General features: G+C 42.3%; 2 protein-coding genes across 2 annotated transcripts in view; both read left to right on the top strand.

The window, feature by feature from the left end:
- The window catches only part of NISCH (nischarin), a 29,665-nt gene extending 27,606 nt beyond the window's left edge, over nucleotides 1–2,059 (top strand). The window contains exon 21 of the mRNA XM_035894683.1: nucleotides 700–2,059. Coding sequence (XP_035750576.1) covers nucleotides 700–1,328 — 629 coding nt within the window. The 3' untranslated portion in view covers nucleotides 1,329–2,059. The remainder of the gene's footprint in view (nucleotides 1–699) is intronic.
- A 5,708-nt stretch (nucleotides 2,060–7,767) lies between these two features.
- The window catches only part of STAB1 (stabilin 1), a 68,214-nt gene continuing 53,138 nt past the window's right edge, over nucleotides 7,768–22,843 (top strand). The window contains exons 1-10 of the mRNA XM_035894671.1: nucleotides 7,768–7,795; nucleotides 8,836–8,988; nucleotides 14,733–14,869; nucleotides 16,321–16,436; nucleotides 17,544–17,629; nucleotides 18,723–18,792; nucleotides 20,272–20,367; nucleotides 20,809–20,925; nucleotides 21,665–21,861; nucleotides 22,071–22,204. Of these exons, the coding sequence (XP_035750564.1) occupies nucleotides 8,908–8,988; nucleotides 14,733–14,869; nucleotides 16,321–16,436; nucleotides 17,544–17,629; nucleotides 18,723–18,792; nucleotides 20,272–20,367; nucleotides 20,809–20,925; nucleotides 21,665–21,861; nucleotides 22,071–22,204 (1,034 nt within the window). The 5' untranslated portion in view covers nucleotides 7,768–7,795; nucleotides 8,836–8,907. The remainder of the gene's footprint in view (nucleotides 7,796–8,835; nucleotides 8,989–14,732; nucleotides 14,870–16,320; nucleotides 16,437–17,543; nucleotides 17,630–18,722; nucleotides 18,793–20,271; nucleotides 20,368–20,808; nucleotides 20,926–21,664; nucleotides 21,862–22,070; nucleotides 22,205–22,843) is intronic.

Here is a 22,843-nt window from a genome sequence, read left to right on the forward strand (position 1 = left end):
CATTCCTGAAGAGTGATTGTTACTGTTTTAAGGAGAAACTGTGTGTGCCCAGGAAGTGTGAGGTTTGATGGGAAGTTATGTCTTTTATTAGACCAACTGATTTAGGTGAAAAAAGTAGGCATGTTTCCTTCAAGATTTATTGTATTTCAGCACTTAAAAGGAGTAAGGGACTGCAGTGTAACCTCCTCCTGCTCCATAACATAGCATGGAGCAGAGGAATGTGCTTATCCAGTAGGAATATAAAAGCAATTCATGTAGAGTTGGGTTTTTTGTTCTTCTGCTTTAATTTCTGCCTTCTCTCTCTGCTTAAAAGAAGCAGGGATTTTGTTTGTGTTTGGTGATAATGCTTTTAGTGAGTTCAGAACTGGGGAGTGGGAAGGAGGCAGAGGAGGTGGATAATCTCTGGTAAGAGAATCCAGCTGTAGTACCTCTAACCTCTTCTGCCATTGCCCTGAACAAGTTATGTGGTTGGAAATTTGCAGAAAAGTATGTTAGTAATGCAAGAGAGATTCCAGCAGAGATCTGCAATCCAAATAAAATTATTCCAATATTGTATACAAGTAAAGCCATATATGAAAAGATACAAAACTTGAATTCTTTCAGCTGCAGCCACCTGTCAAAAGTTGTTGCTTATCCTAATGCATTAAGAAAGTATTGTATAGTATTAAATGAAAGTATAATAATGTATGTTTCTTGCAGGAAAAATGGAGAATTATGAACTGATTCATTCTAGCAGAGTAAAATTTATTTATCCAAATGAAGAGGAAATTGGGGACCTTGCTTTTCTTGTGTCAGAGAAGATGGATGGTTTGACTAATCTTCAGTCCCTCAACATCCTTCTGTATGTGTTAGCATTTCAAGTAAATCATGTCGAAGGATCTGCCCAGAACACTAGTTCGCTTCAACCTAAAACACTCATATTAACCAGCTCTGATTTGTTCCTCTTTGATGAAGATTATATCAGTTACCCACTACCTGAATTTGCTAAGGAACCACCAAAGAGAGATAAGTATCAGCTTGCAGATGGAAGACGAATCCGGGATTTAGATAGAGTACTTATGGGTTATCAGACATATCCACAGGCCCTTACATTTGTGTTTGATGATGTTCAGAATCAGGATCTGATGCAGAATTTAACACTGGATCACTTTGGAGAAACTGAAAGTGCCCCAAAAGGAAATGCTAAACAAGAAGGCAGCAGGAGCAGAGAGATCCAGTGGTACATCTTTATCCCAAGTGCAGAAAGCAGGGAGAAATTAATTTCATTGCTTGCAAGACAGTGGGAGATCTTGTGTGGTAGGGAACTGCCCTTGGAACTCACTGGGTGATTATTGCACAGCTAAGTGATTTCAGTGTCTGCTATAAGGTAAAGCACAGTGTTTAAATAGGTAGCACTTGTCAAGTTCTGTTTTTTAATAAGGAGCTGACCTGCACTCCCTTGCTCCCTAGTGCAGTGAACATTTAATAGTACATAGAAATACTCTGAAGTGTTAACTGGGGACTGAACTACTTGTAAAGTCTTATTTTTTATGCAATAGTATATAGTAAAAAAAAAAATCATGAGACATCCTGGGAAACTGTATGGAAAAATTAAGGAGTCAACACTAGATATGCTGTTGTCTAGGGCTGTTAAGGTTTCCACTATTTTTCTGTATATATCAGTCTTGCTGTTCTATACAAATTCTAATGTGTAAATAAGGGTAAATGCTTGTGTATGTTCAAGTGCAATGTTCTTTGTACAAGAAGTATTTTGGGTATGCTGCTAATGCTTATTATTTAATGATCTTACAGTTTTACATATTTTTTCTTCGAGGTCAAATGTAATTATTTGCTGCCAATCATGAACTTAGCAGTAAAATTTGAGCCACAAGCAGGTGACACTTACATATGAAATTAGTTTCATGGGCATTCTTTTTCCTTATCCTAGGATAAAGAACTGCCTGTTAGATCTCTACTCAGTATCGACTTGAAAGTGGAAATACCCAACATGGGTATATGAGCATTTTGTCAGCAAATAATGAATTTGTATCTCTGAACACAAAGTCTTTCTTTTGCCTATTTTGTCAATACAATAAAGTGTAATTTGACAGTTTTTTTCTGGCCGTGTCTTTATTCAATTTTATCTTGTGCTTTCAGGGTACCATATGGCAGTTCAGCACATATTATGTTCCTAGAGTGTATTGTAAAGTATGAAATATGCAGCAGGATGAAAGAAGAAAATAGTTTATTCTACTATAGCAGATTTGTACTGGTCCAGAAATAGAGCTGTCATGGAAACTGAGGATCTGCAACTCCATTTAAGGAGGATTTATTTCAAGTACTTTTCTATCTCCATCAGATACTTAGGGATTTGCTTACCAAACTGTCATCTTTAATTTGAATATTACTGTGCCTAACAAGTTTTAGCCTCCCCCATGACAGTAAAATCCCTACTCACTATTATGAAGACAAATACTGAAACTTTGAAAAACTGTTCTACATTCACTGGGATTAAGAACGGTAAGACAGTTTTGATACATATGTGCCAGCTGATGTTGCTTAAAACTGATGCTTCTTAAAAAACACGTAGAAAGCTTTAGGTTCAGAGAGACCTCTGGAGGTCCAACAGTCAAGTTCGGAACAGGGAAAACTTTGAACAGATTGCTCAGGGCCTGGTCCAAAGAAGTTCTGAGTTTTCTCCAAGAATGGCAAGTCCACAGTGGCACTGGGAATTTGGTGGCTCCAAGGAGTATTTTTCCATGCTGTTGGGTAGCTTGGCTGTGTTCTTTGGCCTCTAGATGCCAGAAGTGTTGCAGTCAGTGCACGGATGACAGACACAGGCAGCCAAAGTCAAATTGTGTTGCAGGATGCAGTGGAGTTCCCTAAGCAACCAAAGAGGTGAGGAGCATTACTTGAGTGCTGCTCTGTTTTACAGTTTAGTGGAGAGAACCTAGCCCCTCTCAAGCTCACACCAAACAGAACAATTAAGGTAGGTACTGTAGGTTCTTGGGGGGGAAAACTAAATTTTCCTGTATGTTAGAGGTCTTTTATTCCCTGAAATTTCAAGGATACTTATGTTCATTTAAGCTTAATTGTCATTAGGTAGAAAAAAATGTAACTTCTAAAATAAAAATCCTAGGGATAAAATAATTAGTTCATTAGTTCTTTCTGAAGTAACTCTTTTAATTGCTTATTTATAATTCCTGTAGGTAGCACTTAAGAGGAGCCTGGGGCAACTCAATCTGAGAGAATTTACCAGATGAACAGATCATTTACAACATGGTTTATGGTTTAAGTGAATGCAAAGGGAATCTGTAATGAGTCCTATGGAATTGCCTAGGATTTGAGCTGATGCGAATAGGTTTCTCTGCCTTTCATTCTAGGGGTTATACTTGTTGTTTCTGCATAAGTCAACCCTGCTTCCATATTATGTATAAGGCCTGTCTGAAACCAGAGTTCTGTTTCTCAGCATCCTTTGTAAAGCTCAACTGTTCAAATGTATTTAAATACACTAGTGTGTAACATAGAATCTTGTGTTAGAATAAACAAAGATAATCCCCTGCTTGTTACATAGTTTGAGCAGTTGAGGTCTCTTTTCAGATTTTATTGCAGCAAGAACACAGCTGTGATTAAACTTGAAATTCTTTAAATCCACAGCTGTTTAAAACTTAAAAAAAAAGTCTATCCCTTTGGATCAGATTATTAATCCAGGAAATGGGTACAATTCTTCCTTGAGATCTTGGTAATCACATTTTAAGATTAACAAAATGCTCAATAATTCATTAGATGTGTACTGCAGTATTTCTTGATTCTTCCATTAAGTATCTCATCTATGGTGCTATCAGAATTGTTTATTTTCAGGTCATTTTTTCAATAAATAATCTTTTATACTCTGCCACATAAAGCATGGGCTATGCAAAGTAAAGTGTCTTCCCTGACACTTTAGCTTTTGTTCATTTTTACCTAGGGAAAACAGTAACCCACAACCCAACTAAACTCAAAATAAGAAGTCCCCCTCTCTTCTGCCACCAGATATCTGATCCCCTGCTCTTTTACCAGTGTTAAAACCTGCTGGGGTTGCAGTGCTTTGTGGGTGCAAACATTTAAGGGCAACATTAAGCTGAAAAACTTTATTCACTGTCATTCCTCAGCACCAGCCTGTTGTCTTTATTGACTGAAGATTCTAAATGCAGGGATTTATTAAAATGAATTTTCCTTCATCTTGAACTTCATGAATTGGCTATTGTTTCATTTTGTGGACTTCTGAGAGCTTTCCACAATTAGTTTCTACAGAAAGTTTTGTGAAATGAAGTGGCTTTGTTGGTCTGTTGTGGTCATGTAAAGCAGTCTTGATTTCATCCTCTTTTTGCAAGAGTACTACAAAGCCCTGCATGTGTATTTCTATTTCTTTAGTAATCTTTTATACTGAAATCTCTTACAGCTTCCAACCCTTGTTCAACATGAAGATGGTATCTAAGTAGCTAAAGTTATGAGCAGATGCATGTGTAGGCAGGTGGGGAGGTGATTTTCAGGAAAGTATCTCCTAAACTATCTTAAACTCCCATGGTCTGGCATTGCAGCTGTTGTAGATGCCTGCCACCCTGGGAAGACCTATGTAATTATTTATGTTCAGTATTATCTGCTGGGGCCAAAGGTTTTAAAACTTCCCTTGTATTACAATTAAAAAATGGTAAATTAATCTCATTAGGAAGAGGTAAATGAGGTGCTGACCTGAGCTAAACCGTGTTTTCTTTGCAAGAAGAAATGACAGCGTGACCTGCATCCTGTCTGTCCTGTGTCCATTCCCATGCTGCTTTTACAGCACTCTGGTCTGCCTGGCTGTAGATATACCGAATAGTGACGTATTTACATCAGCCCCTTTGACTTGTCTTCCTGTTCTTGTCAGCTTTGATAAGGAGTTTCTTTAAAAAAAAAAAAAAGGAACACACAATGCCACTTCTTTCCTTAATGTGTCTGATCAAAAAGTTTTTCTGTGGTATTAATCTTCAAATGTACTAAATCTTTGTCAGAGAAGCAGCAACATGAGAAAAAGCATAAAGTTGTGGTTCAGAGCAGACAGACTACAAACTTCTGTTTCCTGCTATCTCCCTGATGATGAAGGACATGTAGTAACTTGGAAAGCTAAAAATTGATGTGGAAAAAGGTGAGGTATGAAACTCATTAGACCAAGGAGGTGCTGAAGACAGACACTGGCCAACACTGGAAAAAACCCACCTAAATAGATACATGAAGAGTAATAGCTGGAGGTGGTAAGCTGGGCACTAATCCCTTGTGCTTCAGAACTTAAGTTGTCTTGAGAGGGGACGACAAGAACTCCCAGCACTTCTAAATGCTGAGATAGTGGGATCCCAGCTCTCCTCTCTGTTAAGCTGTTTTCACGTAGGTGCTTCTGTGCAATCCCTGGCAAACTGTTGGCTATAGCTTTAGTCAAGCACATCATAGACCCTTTCTATCCCTTACAGGTAACAGTACGTGAAGGATAAGCAGCACCACCATGGGAAAATACTGCATCTTCAGTCCTGCTGACGTGAGCAGGTGCTGAGTTTGAATAGCTCAGCCTGTTCGTTGAGATGTCTAATTCCTATTGAATATCTGTGGGGAATTTAGTGCCTGACTCTCCTAGTACAATACCAGAGCACTGCTTAGTAGGTGGGAAAGGTACAAAAGTAAAACCAAGAGATGGGGAATATGTAGCTAGCTTTCACTGCAGGAGCATGCATAAAGGAACTGGGAGTCAATACCAATAAATAGGCCATGACTTACAGCATTTATGTACTGACATTTGTACTGCTTCGAGGTTTTGAACTAACAGGATGGGAGCAGCTGTGATAATTTCTTCCTGAATCACATGAAAACATTGTGCTTAGGCACCCCTACCTGTCTGCTTGGAATTGGATCATTGCGTGTGACAGAGATAAACAGACTCTTATTTGCTGTGTGACCCTTCCGCTTTTTTTGCTTTTATCAGCAAACTTGAAAATTCCTGTTCCTTCCAGCTTGCCAAAAGAAAAAAGCCCCTAAAAGTAGGATTGTGTCCTAGCCTCTACACCAAGAGCCTCAGGGCCGTGTTCAGTAAGTATGATACAGCAGGCCCTCTTCCTACACTCAAGTACTTCTGGCTTGGTCTGTTCAATCCTTTGCAAGTACCTCTTCAGGCTTACAGCCTTCTTATGCACTTCTAATTCGGAGTGAACAGACTGTGTTCTTTCCCAGAAGAGTGGAACGCAAGTCTGTTTCTCACTGTGGATGTAACCGAATGGTCAGCTCCCACAGAAGCTGTGTGGCAAGATAGACTGGATGGTAAATCATTTGTCTTGGCTCTGTAATTTCTGTAAAGATTGCTTAAACAAAAGATTTCAATGGCAGGAAATTGCCCAAGCTAGCCAGGGCTGCACGCACTTCACAGAGAAGGGCTGGTGACCCAGCATTTTAAAATGCAGCGTGTGACACAGGCAGGGAGGCTGGAAGAGTTCGTAGCTGTATTTTTTGCCTTTACCCAGATGGCTTTTCTTTCCTCCCATCGAACGGGTTGAGTAGTTTTTGCGAGCAGTTTCTCAACTCTGAATGTTGATGTGTTCACAGAAAAAATGCTAGGTTTTAGATAAGTTACTTTAGAGGACCAAACCTTTCATCAGTGCATAAAGCAAAAAGACTGAGTGAGGAAAAAATAGCAGCACTGCTGCTTGCCAACAACCTGCTGGTGATTTGGGAGACTGAGACCACAGGTAAATTATTAGTGTTTTGTAGAAGTTGTCTGTTTTGGGGTCAGAACTTGAAAATGATGCTTCTGAGACCCACATCTGTGACTTCAACTCCTAAACCAGCCTTCTTCTGCTGTGTAGGAGCTACTTGACTGATAAGTCAACCTCCATGCTTTCCAAAACAAACAAAAGCCCATGTGCTAAACCTCACAGATAAGCACACTGGCAGAGAGTTGACAACTCCTACTGTACGTTTTAAAACTGGATTTGCACAGTCCTGTTTCAATCAAATGTTGACTAGGACATGAATGAAACCCTTCTATCCTGCCTGCACGGGCCTATCTGCATGCTCTGTCATCAGATCTTTACAGGTTTTGCCTATAAATTTTCCTTTGATGAAGGTTGTCTTCCCCAGTTTTCCTGTCTCACATATTCTTTTAATTGGTAGTGACATAGCAAGTCCTGTGGCTTCACTCTTAATGCATTAACGGGTATTTCCTCTGTAAATTCTGGACAGTTTAGAAGCAGTCAGATGTTGAGCACTTTGACAGATCTCAGGATGTGCTTTGTGGGACTCCTAGGCTGCCTCTTTTAGCTGCATATGCCTAACAGGTAGCATGGTGCAGAGAAGCGGTCTCATTCGTCTGTTTACACGACCAGTCTAGTACCATGACTGTAGGTAAAGAAAGCATTGTACAGCTTCCATACTAATGTCCCCATCTACAAGAACGTCCCCACTGACAATTTTAACTTTGCCATCCCACCAGAACTGGTCTGAGCTGTTGCCTCTGCCTCATTTCACAGATCTGCAGGGTACCAAATGGTTTCCAGAGCTGTGCAAACCCTCTGACCTTGACAAAGCGGCTGTCTGTTGGGCAGCAATGGTCCCAGGGCTGCAGTTGTCCTGTAACGGGACAAGCATGCTGAGTCGTCAGATTGAGTTGTGGGCTGGTACTTCTCACATGGGTTGCAGTGGATTGTTGTATGCCTTATCTGCTTCCTGTTAGTGCAGGATATATAATAGTGCTTGCTGTTAATGATGCTGGCTGTCTCTGTAGGATGGAGGAAGAGGTAAAGCACGATTAACAGCACTAGTAAGTACAGCAGTTCTTACATACTTTATATGTTAGCATGTGTATCTGTGTATGCATGCAGGGGACAAAAAATATTAATGCTCTCAATTATTTATGTACACACGAGTAACTTCCTATCCTGGTTTCATTTAGGCACCTTCATGTACTATTAGTGGCTCAAAAATGAAAAGATACCTCATTGCTTAGTAGGATTTGTTACTAACAGAAGCAGTCTTCAGACTGCTCAGTACAGTGGGTTCTCTTGGCAGTGCAGGGAGACAAAATCCATGTAAAATCTGTCAATAATTAATTCTTGGTTATTTGTAAAGTTCAAAAGGAGAAATTCAATTGCAGACCGTACCTCAGGCTAGCGTATATTTTTTTAATCCCATTTTGGGACTTGCCTATTCTAAGTACTATGGATTCATGAATCTTTCAGCAGGTGTTTGGAAAATTATGTATTTTGCCACTGCTGCCATAGCACCTGAAAAATGTGATGCTTTTCTTGCTGACAAATATTTATTTAAATATCAAAGCTTACCCAGCGTGCTTGATTGATTGATAGGATGTGCTTAACATTACTGCTCTGAAGTGCAGCACATCACTCATTGCTTTGTTCATGCATACTTTGGGATAGGCAATGGTCAGGTCTACGTTCTGTTTGAGGTGGTGTGCGCATATTAACATCAGTGGTAGAAGGAAATTAACTTACCCTTCATGAATTCCTGGTATTTAAGTTTGCCCGTTGCCTTCAGTTAAGTATACAGTTAACCTCTTTTCATTCCAATTAGTTGAAAACTAAGGATTTCCTTCCTTCTGTTTTGAACTGATATGTAAGAGGAAATCCGTAGATGTTCCTGTTTTGAGTAAACCTTTTAGTAAGGAGTTCTGCTTGTGCATTTAAAACAAGAAAGAAAGAAAAAGGTGGTATTGACTCAGACATAATGCTAGAAGTATCAGATCCACTTCTGAAGACTTTGCAGCCCAAGAGCAGCGTGCAAAAATGCTCTGTCCCTGTTCACTTTTAACCTCTGGTTTGTCTTGGATCTGATTCTTAGTAGGCGGTCTTATCTTACAGAAATTGCAGCCTCTATCGCCACCCCTTTTGTGGAAAGGGTCCTGCCTGTAAAAGCATGAAAATGTATCCTCCTGGGTTGCTGTTTTTCTTCTTAGCAGCATGCCTCACTCCCAAAGCTGACTGCCAGAGTCAGAAGGTAAGTCTGTGAGTCTTTGAATGTTCATGGAACGGTTCTTCACGTTTGGATGGTTGCTTGTTATGAATAGTCACCACAAAATTCCTTTTTTCATTTACGTTTAGTTAGGTACAGAATAACATCTATTAAACTTCAGGAGTGTAAGGTATCTTTTCTGCTTATGGATGGGTGTATGTATAGCCTAAACTGAGGGGCTAAAAATAAAGTTGAAGGGAGCTACCTGAATTTTAGATCAGATTAAGTTTGTATTTATGGTCAGCACTGAATGCAAAAGTAACAGTATGAAAGGACTGGACATCTTTGTCTTCTGCAATTTCCAGTACATGTGAAAGGAGCTCAGCATCCGGCAGCACAGGTCCATAAGTTTCCCAGGAGAATTTTATTAAAAAAAATTTTTAAATCTCATCAAATTGTTGCTTTGCAACAGGGTAAATACATTTGTTTCAAGTGTGTTTCCCAGCAGCTCCCCAGTGAGGAGGGTGGAATACTTTCCATTATGTTTCAGTTTTGTTGATTTTCTTTTGATTCCTTTGCCCCTCTCCTTGTGTTTAGCAGCATCATCTAGAAGAATGTATGATGCCTTTGTAGATCTGTGGTTGAGGCTCCATGGTGAGGCATCTCATTTTCTGTAGGCTAGAATTCACACTAATTGGTACTATATTGTCTTCTGCCATCGCCCTTGTTGTGTCTTGCTGTTGGAGGAATGGACTGGCCTACAAAGTCAGAAGTTGTGTGAGGCATTTGGAAGTCGTATTCCTTGGGGATCTGAGCTATGGAAGACTTGTCATGCCTTGAATGACAAAGAGGGCCCTTGGGGGAGTGGACAGACCTGTGCTAAGGAAGGTGCATGTGAGTCTGAAAGACTTAATTTAGAAAAAGCCAGAGCACTGAAAAGATGCTTCAGTGTCAGAACTTTGGGTGGAGGCTTCTGTATAGACCCTTTCATAAAAGGGTCATAAATGACTAATAAGCATCTAAATAAGGCAAGTACCTCAGGAACCTTTGGGCTTGTGGGATAATACAAATGTGAGTCGAAGAAGTGTCTCTACTAATGTTTTATTTTTTGTCTGGAAGCACGGGTTCCAGGCAGATGGGTTCTGGTATAGTGGTGCGTTCGGAGGCATGGGCTCACATTTTCAGCTGGTGTAAGTGCAAATTTTGGTCTCTTGACTTTGAGACACTGTGTTGATTTCTGTAATCACTGAGGTGTCTGATTGATGTGAAACGGTTAAAATATCAGGTAATGAGTACCCACTCACAGAGAAGTGAAATGTTTTAAATCGCCTCTGAAGCAGTTTATTTAATCCAGGAAAAATAACCCCCTTTTAGAGGGTTTTTTTTCCCCCAAAGCTTCCCTCACTTTGGAGAAAGAGAAGAAACATTTGAAAGGTTATAATGGGAGGTAAGGAAAAACAAAGGTCTAATGAAGTCTTCAATTGGTTAGGATGGCCATTTGGATTTGATTGCAATAGAAATGCTGTGATTCCACAAGAGGCCTCTGTTGGCTTGCAGGAGACTTGCAGGGGCCATCAAAAGAGAAAAGAGAGATTTTGTGCTAACTGCTTTTCAGTGATGTTGCCTCAGGGCTCTGATTTGATGGCTCAAACATGACAGCAAATCTGTTAGCCTGATTTGTTTTTCTTGGTATGGGCTGGAGAAGATGCAGCCCATGTGAGAAACGTGGAAGTTTTTCTGCTGGGAGGAGGCCAGTCCCAGGCTGTGCTGGATGAGTAATGGAGGCAGGTAGGAAATGAGGGAAGTGCTCTCTGCATCCCTATGCCTGTACTGCTCTGCAGCGGAGATGGTGGGAAACACCCAGGGCAACAGCAGATCTTGTGTTATGTGATCTCTGAGCTTGATTGTTCATCCTCATGCTGAAAAGTGTCTTCCTTGGACAAATGGGAAGGGTTTGTGTGTCCAGCAGCCTCTGGTCTGTTCAGCTGAAGTGTTACCAAGAACTTCTTGGGGAGGTACATTACTGTAATGACTCAAGCATGTGTCTACAGCTCTGTTTTGTAAAGGGCAAATGCACTGGAAACTTGGTGATTCATTAGATAATGTGTGTTTCCAGAACTGGCTCCCAGGATTGTTGGAGCCAAACACTGACGTCCAAATTTGTTTTTCTTTCTTCCTTGAGGTTTTGCCATGCAGAAGGATTTGTGTCAATGTTCTGAGAGGAAAAGATAAAAGGAGAAAATGAGGGGAATGAAACGAGCCCTTAAAAATACTCCCCAGTTTATTCTCTTGAGGTGGAATAAGAGAAATATGAGCACTTGAGAAGTAAAGGATATCTATGTCAGAGTGAGAGGAGGGAAGGAAACCCTGCAGCATCCAGAAGCTCAGATATGTCTCAGCTAAGCACAGAGGGCAGCGGCTGCTCATGCGCATGCATGTGTCTGAGTGCAGGGAAGAGAGCACAGTCTGGCCCTGGCAAGACAGAGCTCAGTTTGGATAGAGGCACCCTGGCCCTTAACTTCTTTTGGCTACAGCTAAATGTCTTCTGCTTTAAAAGCATCCTTTAATTTTGGAGCTGTTGGAGAGTGCACCAGTCTTCATTTTCTGTTGCTTTCCACCTGAAGTGCGATACAGTCCAGGCTCACATAATCTGATCAGAACAGTGACTCTTTTCATCCCCTTTCCCTGGTGTAGCTACCGTGCACTTCGCTGGCCCTCAGTCCACCAGGCAGCACTGCTGCATCACAGGGGCAGACATTCCCTCTCACTGCTTCCTCTCCAGCATCTTCAAACTTAGAAACAGTGGTCACAGATGAGCCCAAGGGAGCAGTGCATCATTGTTTTCCATGAGGCTGTGCCCCAGGAGCCACCTCTGACTCAAACGCCTATCTGTCTTTCATCCTCTCCAAAATTCAAGTATCCAAATTGTTGCATTTATGTCCCTTAATTCCCTCTTCTGCTTTCCTGAGAAGCAAAACACTCCAGAAAATGACTGCTTCATCAGTTCTGTCACTCAAATAAGGCGGGAAATATTTTTTTTATTGCTTTCCACACAGCTGTTTTCTTCCTCTTTCCTCCCGCCTGTTGCTGCTGACACAAGTGTATTTCCTTATAAAAAGCGGAAGATCTTACTGGAAAGCTGCCTACAGCTCATGAAGTGCCCCAGGAAGGTAGAGTAGGGGGGATTCCACAATAATTGTCTTGTCTTAGAGACCTGCAAGTAATTAAACATGACAACGGGGAGGAGTGATAGCCCTTCTCCTCTTCCAGTGTCCATCTCCATTTAGAAATGAAGCCACACTGGTGAAGGAAAGAGAAGGAAAATGGAATAATGTGTGAATGATGGTGTCTTCCACCACCACCATGAGAGAGAAGACATTTAATGGTCAAACTGTGTCTGGCAGCCAACTTGTGATGCCTGGAAGTAACGATAAAATAGAAGATTGGAGAGTTTTAATTTAGTGGTTTGTGCTCTTCTGTTTGTGTGGTCTTTTTGGTACAGATAGGGTGGCTCAGACACCTGATAAAGGTTTGTGGGGTAATTGTGACAATGTTAACATCATAACTCATGGGAAGGTGTCCACCTCAGTGTTTCTTCCTTGGGCATCTTCCCATTCGTCTTTCTGAGGAATTGTCTCAATGAAGGTAAAAGCTGGGATTTGATGGGACTAGAAAGGCAGGAGATGCACCATTCTGTTACTGCCAGATGCTTGGCTTCAACCGGCTCCTTTCAAAAGCCCAGCTTTAATCTGGAACCCTAATTTGTACTTCAGTCAGCTGGTTGGATGGGCTTCTTCCCTTCCCCATCAGTGGCACTGCTAATCTTTTGAGACAGAGTACTCTGGAGATAGCACCTCATTTATCCATCCACATTGGCCATCTTCTCTGTTTTGCTCCATGAAAAAGGGGAAATCTCCTCTGACTGTGCTGTGTGCCAGTGGGGTGGAAGTGTAAAGAACAGCAAAGCTGATCTCTGTCCTGCTGGATAAAATTAGTAAAGCTGGTGCTCACAGGACTTTGTGGATCTGGTGGATTTGGTGGATCTCAGATTGGGTTTGAGCTGTTTATAATGCAAGGAAGAGAGTCTCCATCATAACAGGTACCTTGGGGATTCTGCCACCAGAGGAAGTGGAGGTCGCTGTACAGTGAGGAAAACCCAAGATGCACAGCTAGAAATTAATATCTATATGAGGGTCCATCACAGACAAAGGAATCACTTTCTTCATCGGGCAGCATTCTTGCATGTACGGAGAAGATGGATCCGTGATGACGAGAAAAAGCTCAACAACTCCAGGCAGAGGGAATGTGGGTGTGAGTCAGGAAAACTGTTCCAGGGAGAAGTCTCTGCAGACCTGGGACTTGAGGGTCATCTCTCAGGAGGTTTTCCTGGGAGGGTCTGCTGGCTATCAGCTGGGAGGGCCTTCCTGAGGTGTTGATAACTGATGGGAAGCCATGGGCTTCCTCTCTCGCCTTGAGGCAAATGTATGTATTTGAGCTTAAGTCCAGAGGAAACAAAGCTGAGATGGCTGATGGGAATCCAAAACAGGGAATTCTGGGCACAGGAGAGCTGCTGCATTAACAGCATTGTTCAGGATTGCCTTAAAAAATCCTAGATCAAGGCTGCCTCCCAAAATTTGATCTAATGTTTTTATTTTTAGAAAATACAGTGCCTGTAGAGGCACAGTTGAGGTGAGCTGTGGGGGGTTTTTTCCCAGCTGGTGACCTTTTGGGGCAAACACAGCTCGTGCCTCCTAGCTTTTCTCTGCCATCACCAGTGACAAGCATTGTCTCTTTCCAAAATGAGCAATGAGGTTTCCCTGCAGTGCCTTGACTCCAGAAGTTTAGGAATGCAAGGAAACCCTTTTGGAGTAAAATTACGAGCTTCAGTGGCAAGCTGGCAAGTTTTTCACCTGCTCTGGCTGTGTTTCATTTGGAGAAGCAGAGCTGGTGGGTACAGGGCTACAGAAAAGCCCTGTGAGGAAGCCTGACCGGTCCCTTGAAGTTATCCTGGTTGGGTGGAAGGACTCGTGCTGTATTTATCACCAGCCATGTGAATTATCCAAGTCTCCTACCTGATCTTCTTGTCAGTGTTTATGGGGTCCTTCTCACCTAGAGTCAAAGCATCAGGGGCCATTCAGGTGGTCAGAGAGGTGCAGCGCGCCTTTTCTTTTAATCCACCTCCCTGCCTCCCGCACCTTCTCAAAGACAATTGCCATGAGAAATATTTGTGTGAGCAGTGCCTGGGCTCTGGGAAATAGCCTGAACTGATGCATTTGGTTCTTCAGACCCGAAGAGAGTGAGCAGCTGAGTGAGACAGCAATGAAACCACCAATGAACTGGATCGTATCAATGGCACGGAAAACAGAAGTGCTGTGTTGCATTTTAATTCAGTGTCTTCTGGCAAGGGTTATTAATTTAGGGCTTGTCCTCACATACCACTACCACTTGTTTATGAAAGATCAGCTTAAATTAACAGTGCACGGTTATGATTATTTTAGAAATGGTTTGAATTTTTGCTGTGAGGCATAGGGGAAAGATAAGATAGCTGTGATGTGCCCTATTGCCTTCTAGCTGAGATCCAGGCAGAGTAGCATGCAGCAGCACAGCATGATGGTTTTGCCCATATGAGTGTGTGGTGTACCTCCCAGCAGCTGTACTGGTCATTGTCCTCCCCAGTGGTATCTAAAGAATGGTGCAACGTTGATAAAGATATTAAATGTTGGCAAGATGAGTGGCTAGGGTAACAATTTCATTTTGGGCTTATTTCCATTCTGGTTTTTCTTTTTAAGTTAAAATCCATGCGATGCAATATCAAGACGATGTTTACCTTGAATACAGAGTGTACTGCTTGTGCTGCAGCACCTAAAACATTGTGTCCAAGAGGCTGGTTAAAGACCACCCAAGGATTAGGAATGAGGGGCTGCAGGTAAGGCCTATTTCCTAACCATGTTAATGTTTGCTATGCAAGGAGTAGTGTTTGTGCCTTCAGGAGAGCGCATGTGTGTTTTCTGAGCTCTAAAGATCCAAGGAGTTTTATTTTCAGGGGCATAAAAATGGATTTATGGCCCCTATTATTGTTGCTTTTGTGTTCTTGCAAATGCCACGGACTTTTTCTGGGCATAAAATTCTATATATACAGAACAAATTACATGATAATTACCTCTAACTTGCCTTAAACAGCCTGAGTTTGCTAATCCTGCTGTAGCAGCTTAACAGAGGTCTGTCTAGCATAGAAACCTGTTTCAGACCCAGAATCCCATAGTGGATTATTAAGAAAATAATATGATAGTCCCCCTTGTGTATCCTCCCAGCTTCCAGCAATAATCCTCTGAACTTTTTACCTTCCTATTTTGCTTTATGACAATTGCTTGTTCATGCGTTCCTTGCTCTTATTCTGTTGAGCTTGGCTCTGATAGGAAAAGGGTGAAGGAAAACTGAATTTACCAGGAAGTTTTTAAAAAATGAAACACTATAGGTGATTGTTTGCATATCTATTCAGTAGTGAATGTTAACAGTTAATATGTAGCTCCATTGTCTACTGTTTTCTGTGATTCTCTATTCTGTCGAAATACTTTAAAAATAGCTGTAGCAGTTTTGCAGTTTATAGCAGTTTTTGCACAGACACACACAGGAGGCAGATTGAAGCCAAAGCGGCAGTGCTATTGAGACAATTTCCAAGTTCCTTTTGGGAAGGATGTTGTGCCAAAAATAAAATGAAGTGTGAGAATAATGTGAGTGTATGCAGCTTTTCTGAATGTTATCTGCTCTTGTGGTGGTTGTTGGACAGACCCAAGAGTAGTTCTGTACTGCATACATGCAGAACAAGAGACACTGCCATCAAGGGCTTACCCTGTCTGTAGAGGTGATGGATGAAGTGTTGAAAAGAAGATGCTTCTTTTGGGGATTTAAGGAGTTTGTCCAAGATAGCATAGAGAATCTGTGAATAACACAGTTATTAAATCCAAATTTCCAGCATCCCAATCTGGAATCTTTAGTGCAAACCAGAAAGGTACAAGTCCTGTGTGGAGACTTTGTTCTTTCGAGGTTATTTAAGTGTGAAGTCTAATGTTTCTATGCTGTCTAACCCTCCAGCATTCAAGGTTTCTTTCCTGATGCCCTCAGACTGCCCAGGGTCCTGTCTCATACCCAGTCCCTGGCAGGTTTCTTGTAACCGATTTTTGAGGCTCAAATCAATGGGCATCCTTAGCGAAGACATAACCCAGGTGCAAACTCTTGCATGCATGTATGGCAAAGGAAATGAGTGCCCTTCCTTCCATTCAGAGTTCAGGGCACTGCAGTGTGATTGCTTAGAAACCCTCCAAGAAGCATGGGGTATGTTTGTATTGTAATCATGAATTTTGGATTGTTCTTTTTAAGATACAATGTCAAGTTAGGAGAAAATACCCTATCCCAGCCAGGGTGCCATCACATATGTAGAAAGGAAGTTGAGGAGAAAAAGTGCTGCCCAGGATTCTGGGGTACGGAGTGCTATGGTAAGTTTTTTATTTTTTTACAACACTCTCTAGCTACTGAATAAGTCAAACCAGTTTTAACAGGGAGCATTAAATATGCATTGAGGTGATTAATTTTCATTATTCCTCAAACACTCACAAGGACTCTGTTATCTGTCTGGGAGATTCAGAATATAATGCTTCAGATGAGTTGAATCCTCTTACATTTAACGCATAACATAACCTCCTTTGGTGGAACTTCCTTTTGTCTCTTCTTTAAAAATAAGCTTTTGGAAAGGGATGTTTTTGTTCCTCTTTAAGAAAGTTTCCAAAGGAAGAGGAAGATATTTCTTTCTGATGTCCCTCTAGTCTGCAGTGAGTGTGCTACACGTGCTCCTGTATAGTCTGGAGTTAGTCAGCCATTCAGCCACAGAAAATACTTAGCAATTCCAACCCAAGGTGAAAATAACCATCCCAAAGCTCCCACTCATGTTTATGCCACATAAAGAGAATTTGGTTTGTCTTGTCTCAAAATCCAAAAGCAAGAATTGCTAAGCTAACACTTTTCATGTGATTGACTGCTGGAATATGGAAAGACACTCTGCAGCCCTGCAGAAGATGGCAGGTCATCTGCTTGAGCCTGTTCTCACACAGAAGTGGTTTGAATAAGCAATTGGCTTCGTCCTCAGAGGAATTGCATGTCTAAAACTTTCAGAAATACTCCCCAGAATTTGGAGGTCCCTCACTCCAAAGATATGTGGGCCATATTTGTCTGAGCACATTCCCAGCTCTTCATGAAGTCAGGGAAAGCTGAAAAAGCTCAGTTTCTTTGCAAAGCAGGCTCCTGTCTGTCCTGAGTTTCAGAACTCCCTCAGATGTTTGATACCACCTCTTGCTGATGCTAGCAGCAGTGGCTCAACCTCAAAACATGTTTCAGTGCCTTTGCTGAAATTTAGTTAGTTATGGCCCATTGGAACTTTTCCTTAGACTTTTAATAAAAGGTATATTGGATAAGCAGGCAGGGACTTTGCTGATGAAGAGGCTGTTGCTTTTGCACAACTGGAATGCCTGGGGGAAGAGGAGAAGGAAAGGGGGATATAGTACTGATTGTTCAATCTAATCTTGTTTGGCCTGTTTCTTGCCTGCTAGAGTGTCCAGGTGGCTCTCAAAATCCCTGCAATGGCCACGGGACATGCTTGGATGGTATGCAGCAAAATGGGACCTGCATCTGCGAGGTTAGTACATGATTTATTCTGAGGGTGATGTGCTTTTGCCAGAGGGAGTTGTATAGCATCTATGCAGATGCTTTGGATGAAGGCAGCCCTTCTGTCTGGTGGAGGGTCATTAGCAGCTTCTTTCATTCCAGCATCAGTGTCTGTGGTTTTCCTGGAGGATTGGTGTGGTCTGCCATAGCACTAAGACGCTGCCAGTGAGGGTATGGAGTTGGGAAGGATCTCTAGGGAGAAATGAAGAAAGAATTGCATGAATTTAACCCTCTGATCAGTTATATTATCAGTGTCTGTCTATGGCTGCAAGAAGCCCTGAGATACTTGCCTCTTAATGAGCTGCACCTTTTCCAGACTTGGATGATAGATTTCCCAAATTAATTGGTCCTGCACCTTGGCAGGCAGATCCTCCCTTTCTCGGAAAAAGCAGGAGAGACCAGAAAAAGAATTTAGGACAGATGTTTTTTTTCTCTTTACAGGTCCAGACTTAGTACAACAAAAGCATAAACAGTTCCTGCACATTTGAACCATATAGAGCAGTGTTTCTAAAATGTTTAGCTTAATGGATCAGTGTCAGGCTTGAAGCTTTCTCTTATGAACAGTATGTTTTTACAGCATCCTTAATTTATAGCATTGTGAGCTAAAGTCCTACCTCTTGGGCCCTGCTTTGAGAAAAGTTGATTTTGGATTTAACTCAGAGACACCTTATATCAATTAAAATATATGCTGAAGGTCCCTAAGCCCTGTAAAATCAATGGCAAAAGTCCCATTGGCAGAAGTGAATTCCAAATTCCTTTTTCAGAGAGATATCAGAAGCCAGCTGGTACATTCCTGTCTGTGATCAGGACATTGTTTCCTCAAGGCCCACCAGAGTTTTGCTGGCATTTTGCATCCCCTCTGTGTGTCAGCTTACACTATGATCTTCTTTGCCATGGGAGCTGGTTAATAACTACTAGAGCACTGAACTAGATCAGTTTTCTTCACTATATTGCTTCAGCTGTCACAGAAAATCAGAAATGAGGAGAGACTTTGAACTATAACAATGTGTGGAACATTGCAATGATACAGAAGAATAACGTGGGACATTTTGGGGTCCTTCTAGGAGCAATACAGTGGTTTTGCCTGCCAGAATTGCCGAGATGAAAATCGTTTTGGCCCAGACTGTCAGTCAGGTAAGAACGAGTAATTCAAGTGAAACCTCCACAAAAATAACTGAGAGCAAAGAAGGAGGAGGAGGAGGTTGAATGAGGAAGGGGATGGAGAGGAGGAGAGGATGCCAGCTGGCAGTGTTCAATAGCAGGTGTCTTGGCATTTTGTCTTTCTGCCCTTCTCCACTGTCCCATTAGGCATAAGATTCTCAGTCCTTTACTCCAAACAGTCCATTTTTCCTATTTTAAATCTCTCTCCCCCCCCTTACCAGGGCTATCCCTGTTTCCTCTCTCTTTTTAGCCAGGCTGTTACCTACATTCCTGAAGCTACCCACGCTCACTTCCCAGCTGTTTTCCAGACTCCTGTAACTGCCCCACTTGTCTCCCAGCTTCTTCCTTGTTGCCCTCCTTACAAAATTAATACACACAGTGCTGCTTCTCAGGAATGGCATTTTTGGAAGTGATTTATGACCAGTGCAGCCTGGCTGATAAAGTGTCGTGGTTTAACCCGGCTGGCAACTCAGCACCACGCAGCCGCTCGCTCACTCCCCCCCTCCCTCAGTGGGATGGGGGAGAGAATCGGAAAGAAAATAAAAGGTTAGAGCCGAGGGCTGAGATAAAGACAGTTTAATAAGAGAAAATAATAATAATAGTAATAATGAGAATGATAACAGAATATACAGAATATACAAAACGAATGAGGCACAAGGCAATTGCTCACCACCCACCGACCGATGCCCAGCCCGTCCCGAGCCGCAAGCAGTCCCCGAGCCGCGAGCAGTCTCCCCGCGACCAACCGACCGAACTAACCCCCCCCCAAGCATGACGTTCTATGGTATGGAATAGCTCTTTGGTCAGTTTGGGTTAGCTGTGCTAGCTGTGCTGTACTCCCAGCTTGTTATGCACCTGGGCAAGCAGGAGAAGCTCAAAAAGTCCTTGAGTAGTCTGAGCACTACTTGGCAACAGCTGAAAACATCAGTGTGTTATCAACATTCTTCTGGTACTAAATCCAAAACACAGCACTATGCTAGCTACTATGAAGAAAATTAGCTCTATCCCAGCCGAAACCAGGACATAAAGGACCCCTTTTCATCCGGCTCCTAGTTGCTTTGTATCCACACAACTGAGATAGGTGATCTTGGTGGTTGTGGTCACACGATGACACCAATGCTGGGATCACAGATGTGGTATGTTCTCACTGCCTCCTTCCACATTGGCTTCAGGAGACTTAGAGGAGTGGGAAGTTAAAACACATGCCTGAAAAGCTGGCCTAGGTCTTGTATTCAGGGTACTCTTACAAGGCAGTACTTCTTGAGCCCAGGACATGCAGTTTGCCCTCTGTAAGCTCTGAAAGGCATGGCCTATTTTTATAAGGAGCTACATTTGCTGTAGGTTATTGGTGGGAAATCAGGGTGCCAAGTCCCAGGGCAGTTGGCAGTATGCCTGGAGCCCTTTGCACTGCGTTGCAGCTGAAGGTCAGGTTTGTCTGGACTTCCCTTGCAGTGTGTGACTGTGTGCACGGGGAATGCAACAGCGGCGTCACTGGGAATGGAAGCTGCACGTGCTATGGAAGCTACACTGGCCCCAGGTGTGACCAAGGTAAATACATTGGTAGCTGCAGAGGGGTTGTTAGAGCTAAACTATGATATGGGCTTGGATGCATGTATCCCAAAAGGAGCTGAGGGGCAATGAATAGCTTGGGAATGTAGAAGGAAGATGAGCACTGGAAATCTAGACAGAGGGAAAAGCTGGGGTGTGCTCCCCACTCCATGACAGTGGCTGAGATGTGCCATCTCTTTGTGCCTCTGTTCTTTCTCTGGAAACCAGACAGATCTCTATAAGCCTTGCGGGAGCTGACTCTACCTAGGCTGCCAGTGATTTAGAGCTCTCCGCACTGCCTATATCCCCTGACTTTTGTACTAGCTGGGGAGCATCTGGAAACCACATTTGCCTTAATTTCCAGATATTTTGTAAGACAAGTTGTATCTTCCAGCAGTGCTCTGCATGCTCAAAGGGAAACTCTTTTCTGTGTGATTCCAGAGCTTCCCCTTTGCAAAGGCATGACATGCGAGGCCGACAGCGAGTGTGTGGTAAGGGATGGGACAGCGATGTGTGACTGCAAGCTGGGCTACAGAAGAAGTGGGAGCACTTGCCAAGGTGAGAAACTTCTCTGTGACCCTAAATGGTTCCCTGTTCAGAAAAATCCTATTGCACTGATATCTCTGGATGGATTTGAAAACTGTGAATCCAATGCCTAATTCGCTGCAGAGGCTCAAGAACCTGTTTTTTAGGAATCCCTTTAAGATTAAGGGCTAAGTTTTTGGTTCTTCTCTCACTTGGTCCTCAAAGCAAGAAGTGAATTAGAGTTGGAGGTTCCATCCAGCACTCACTTGTAAGTATGTACTGAATAACCATGACAATGCAACATTGGTGAGTCTGTACCAGTTGAAGTAATAAGGTGTGTAATTGGAGGCTTTCTTCACTGATTTCAAATTTAAGTTTGTGAATTGGTTTTGTTAAAAGAAAGTCAATAAGATGCATGTGATTAGCTAGCTATGGGTAGCTCTGTTTTCACTGGCTTTTTGCAGTTTTTGCTGACCAAACTGCAGTTTCATATAACCTCAGATATGATGGAAATTCAGAAGTAAATCCAAGCGTCCTCTGTCACACACTTCTGTTACTGAAATAATATGAAGAATGTGTCATCCAAATAACTCAGATTAAAAACCCCAAAATATCTGCTGTCTGAAATTATTTTATTTTCCTGGGAAATTTAATAGTATAAATTCATTATACTCCATTCTTTCCAGGCCTTTTGCATTCTGCTGTGCTGCAGCAGGTGCTGTTTTGAAAACAGAAATTCGCTTACTCTTACCTCTCATCTCTTTAATTGCAGCTCAGGATCCTTGTGTTCCTTCTCCATGCTCCTCCTTTGCTATATGTAAGGTTCTTGGACCACGAAAGTATCAATGTACCTGCAAAGAAGGATTTCAAGGAGATGGGAAGATTTGCCAGCCCATAAACCCTTGTGTTGACGGCAATGGAGGCTGCCCCGAAAACTCTACAATTTGTGTTTACCGACGGCCAGGAGGGGTAAGAGCAATAACAGCATATCAGCAACCTGTAAGGGTCTGAAAAATGGCCAGGTGAGTTCTTCAAATGAGCTCACCATTGTCCTGGTCAAAGCTGCTCACCTCACCTTAGATTTTGCAAAGGGAAACTAAACAGCTCTTTTGTAGGGTAACTTACTGGGTAAAAGATGATGAATGCAGCTCTATAATCACTGTGTTGCCTTCCCTTAGGCAGCTTGTGTTTGCAAGCCTGGGATGAGTAGAAGAACTCCTTCATCTGAGTGTTCTGTATTTCCTAGCGATTGCCAGGAGTATTTTTGTGACGTGACTTCGACATGTGAAATTAATTCCCAGGGGAATCCTAGGTAAGCCAGTTTAAAGATTGCTATTCAAGAAGCTTATTCTGCAGCTAGAATGGAAACTGAGTTTGGATGAGCTGAATTTTGAAGAAACTGAGAGCTAACTGAGGAGAGTGGGCCAGAGCCACCTTTTGAGAAGAGCCTGTTTGTAACAAGCCCATTGAAAGCAGAGTTTTTACATCAGTCATTGTAAATTTTGGCATGTTGTTCATGAAGTGCTTTAAATCTGGGACAGCAGAGTCTTCTGTTATGTGAGTTGGAGATCTATCTCCCCAAGCTGGTGGTTATTAGGGTATTATCAGTTAATAATCAATCATTAAAAGGGAAATGTGTGACTCATGTTTGCTCACATGTGCCCACCTTTGATTCTGAGGGCTAAGTCTCTGGCTCCGCTCCCACTCAGGCCTGTAAGCAAGAAATGAACTAGAGTTGCAGATTGACAGGAAAGGGGGAAGTTGAGGGAAGAAACACCAGACCTCTTTTAGTCCTCTGGGGCAAAACACTTAGAAGTTGATACCCCTTAGATGGGAAATATTGCCAGATCTAGGATTATTTTTGCATAATGGCCTCCCAAACACCAGGAAAGCTTCACTGAGGCCTTTGTGTATTACCAAAGAAAGGTGGAGCTTCTCTGAGAGACTGAAG

This window comes from Egretta garzetta, unplaced genomic scaffold, assembly GCF_000687185.1.
Source record: "Egretta garzetta isolate BGI_Z169 unplaced genomic scaffold, ASM68718v1 scaffold215, whole genome shotgun sequence".
NCBI classification, from domain to species: Eukaryota; Metazoa; Chordata; class Aves; order Pelecaniformes; family Ardeidae; genus Egretta; species Egretta garzetta.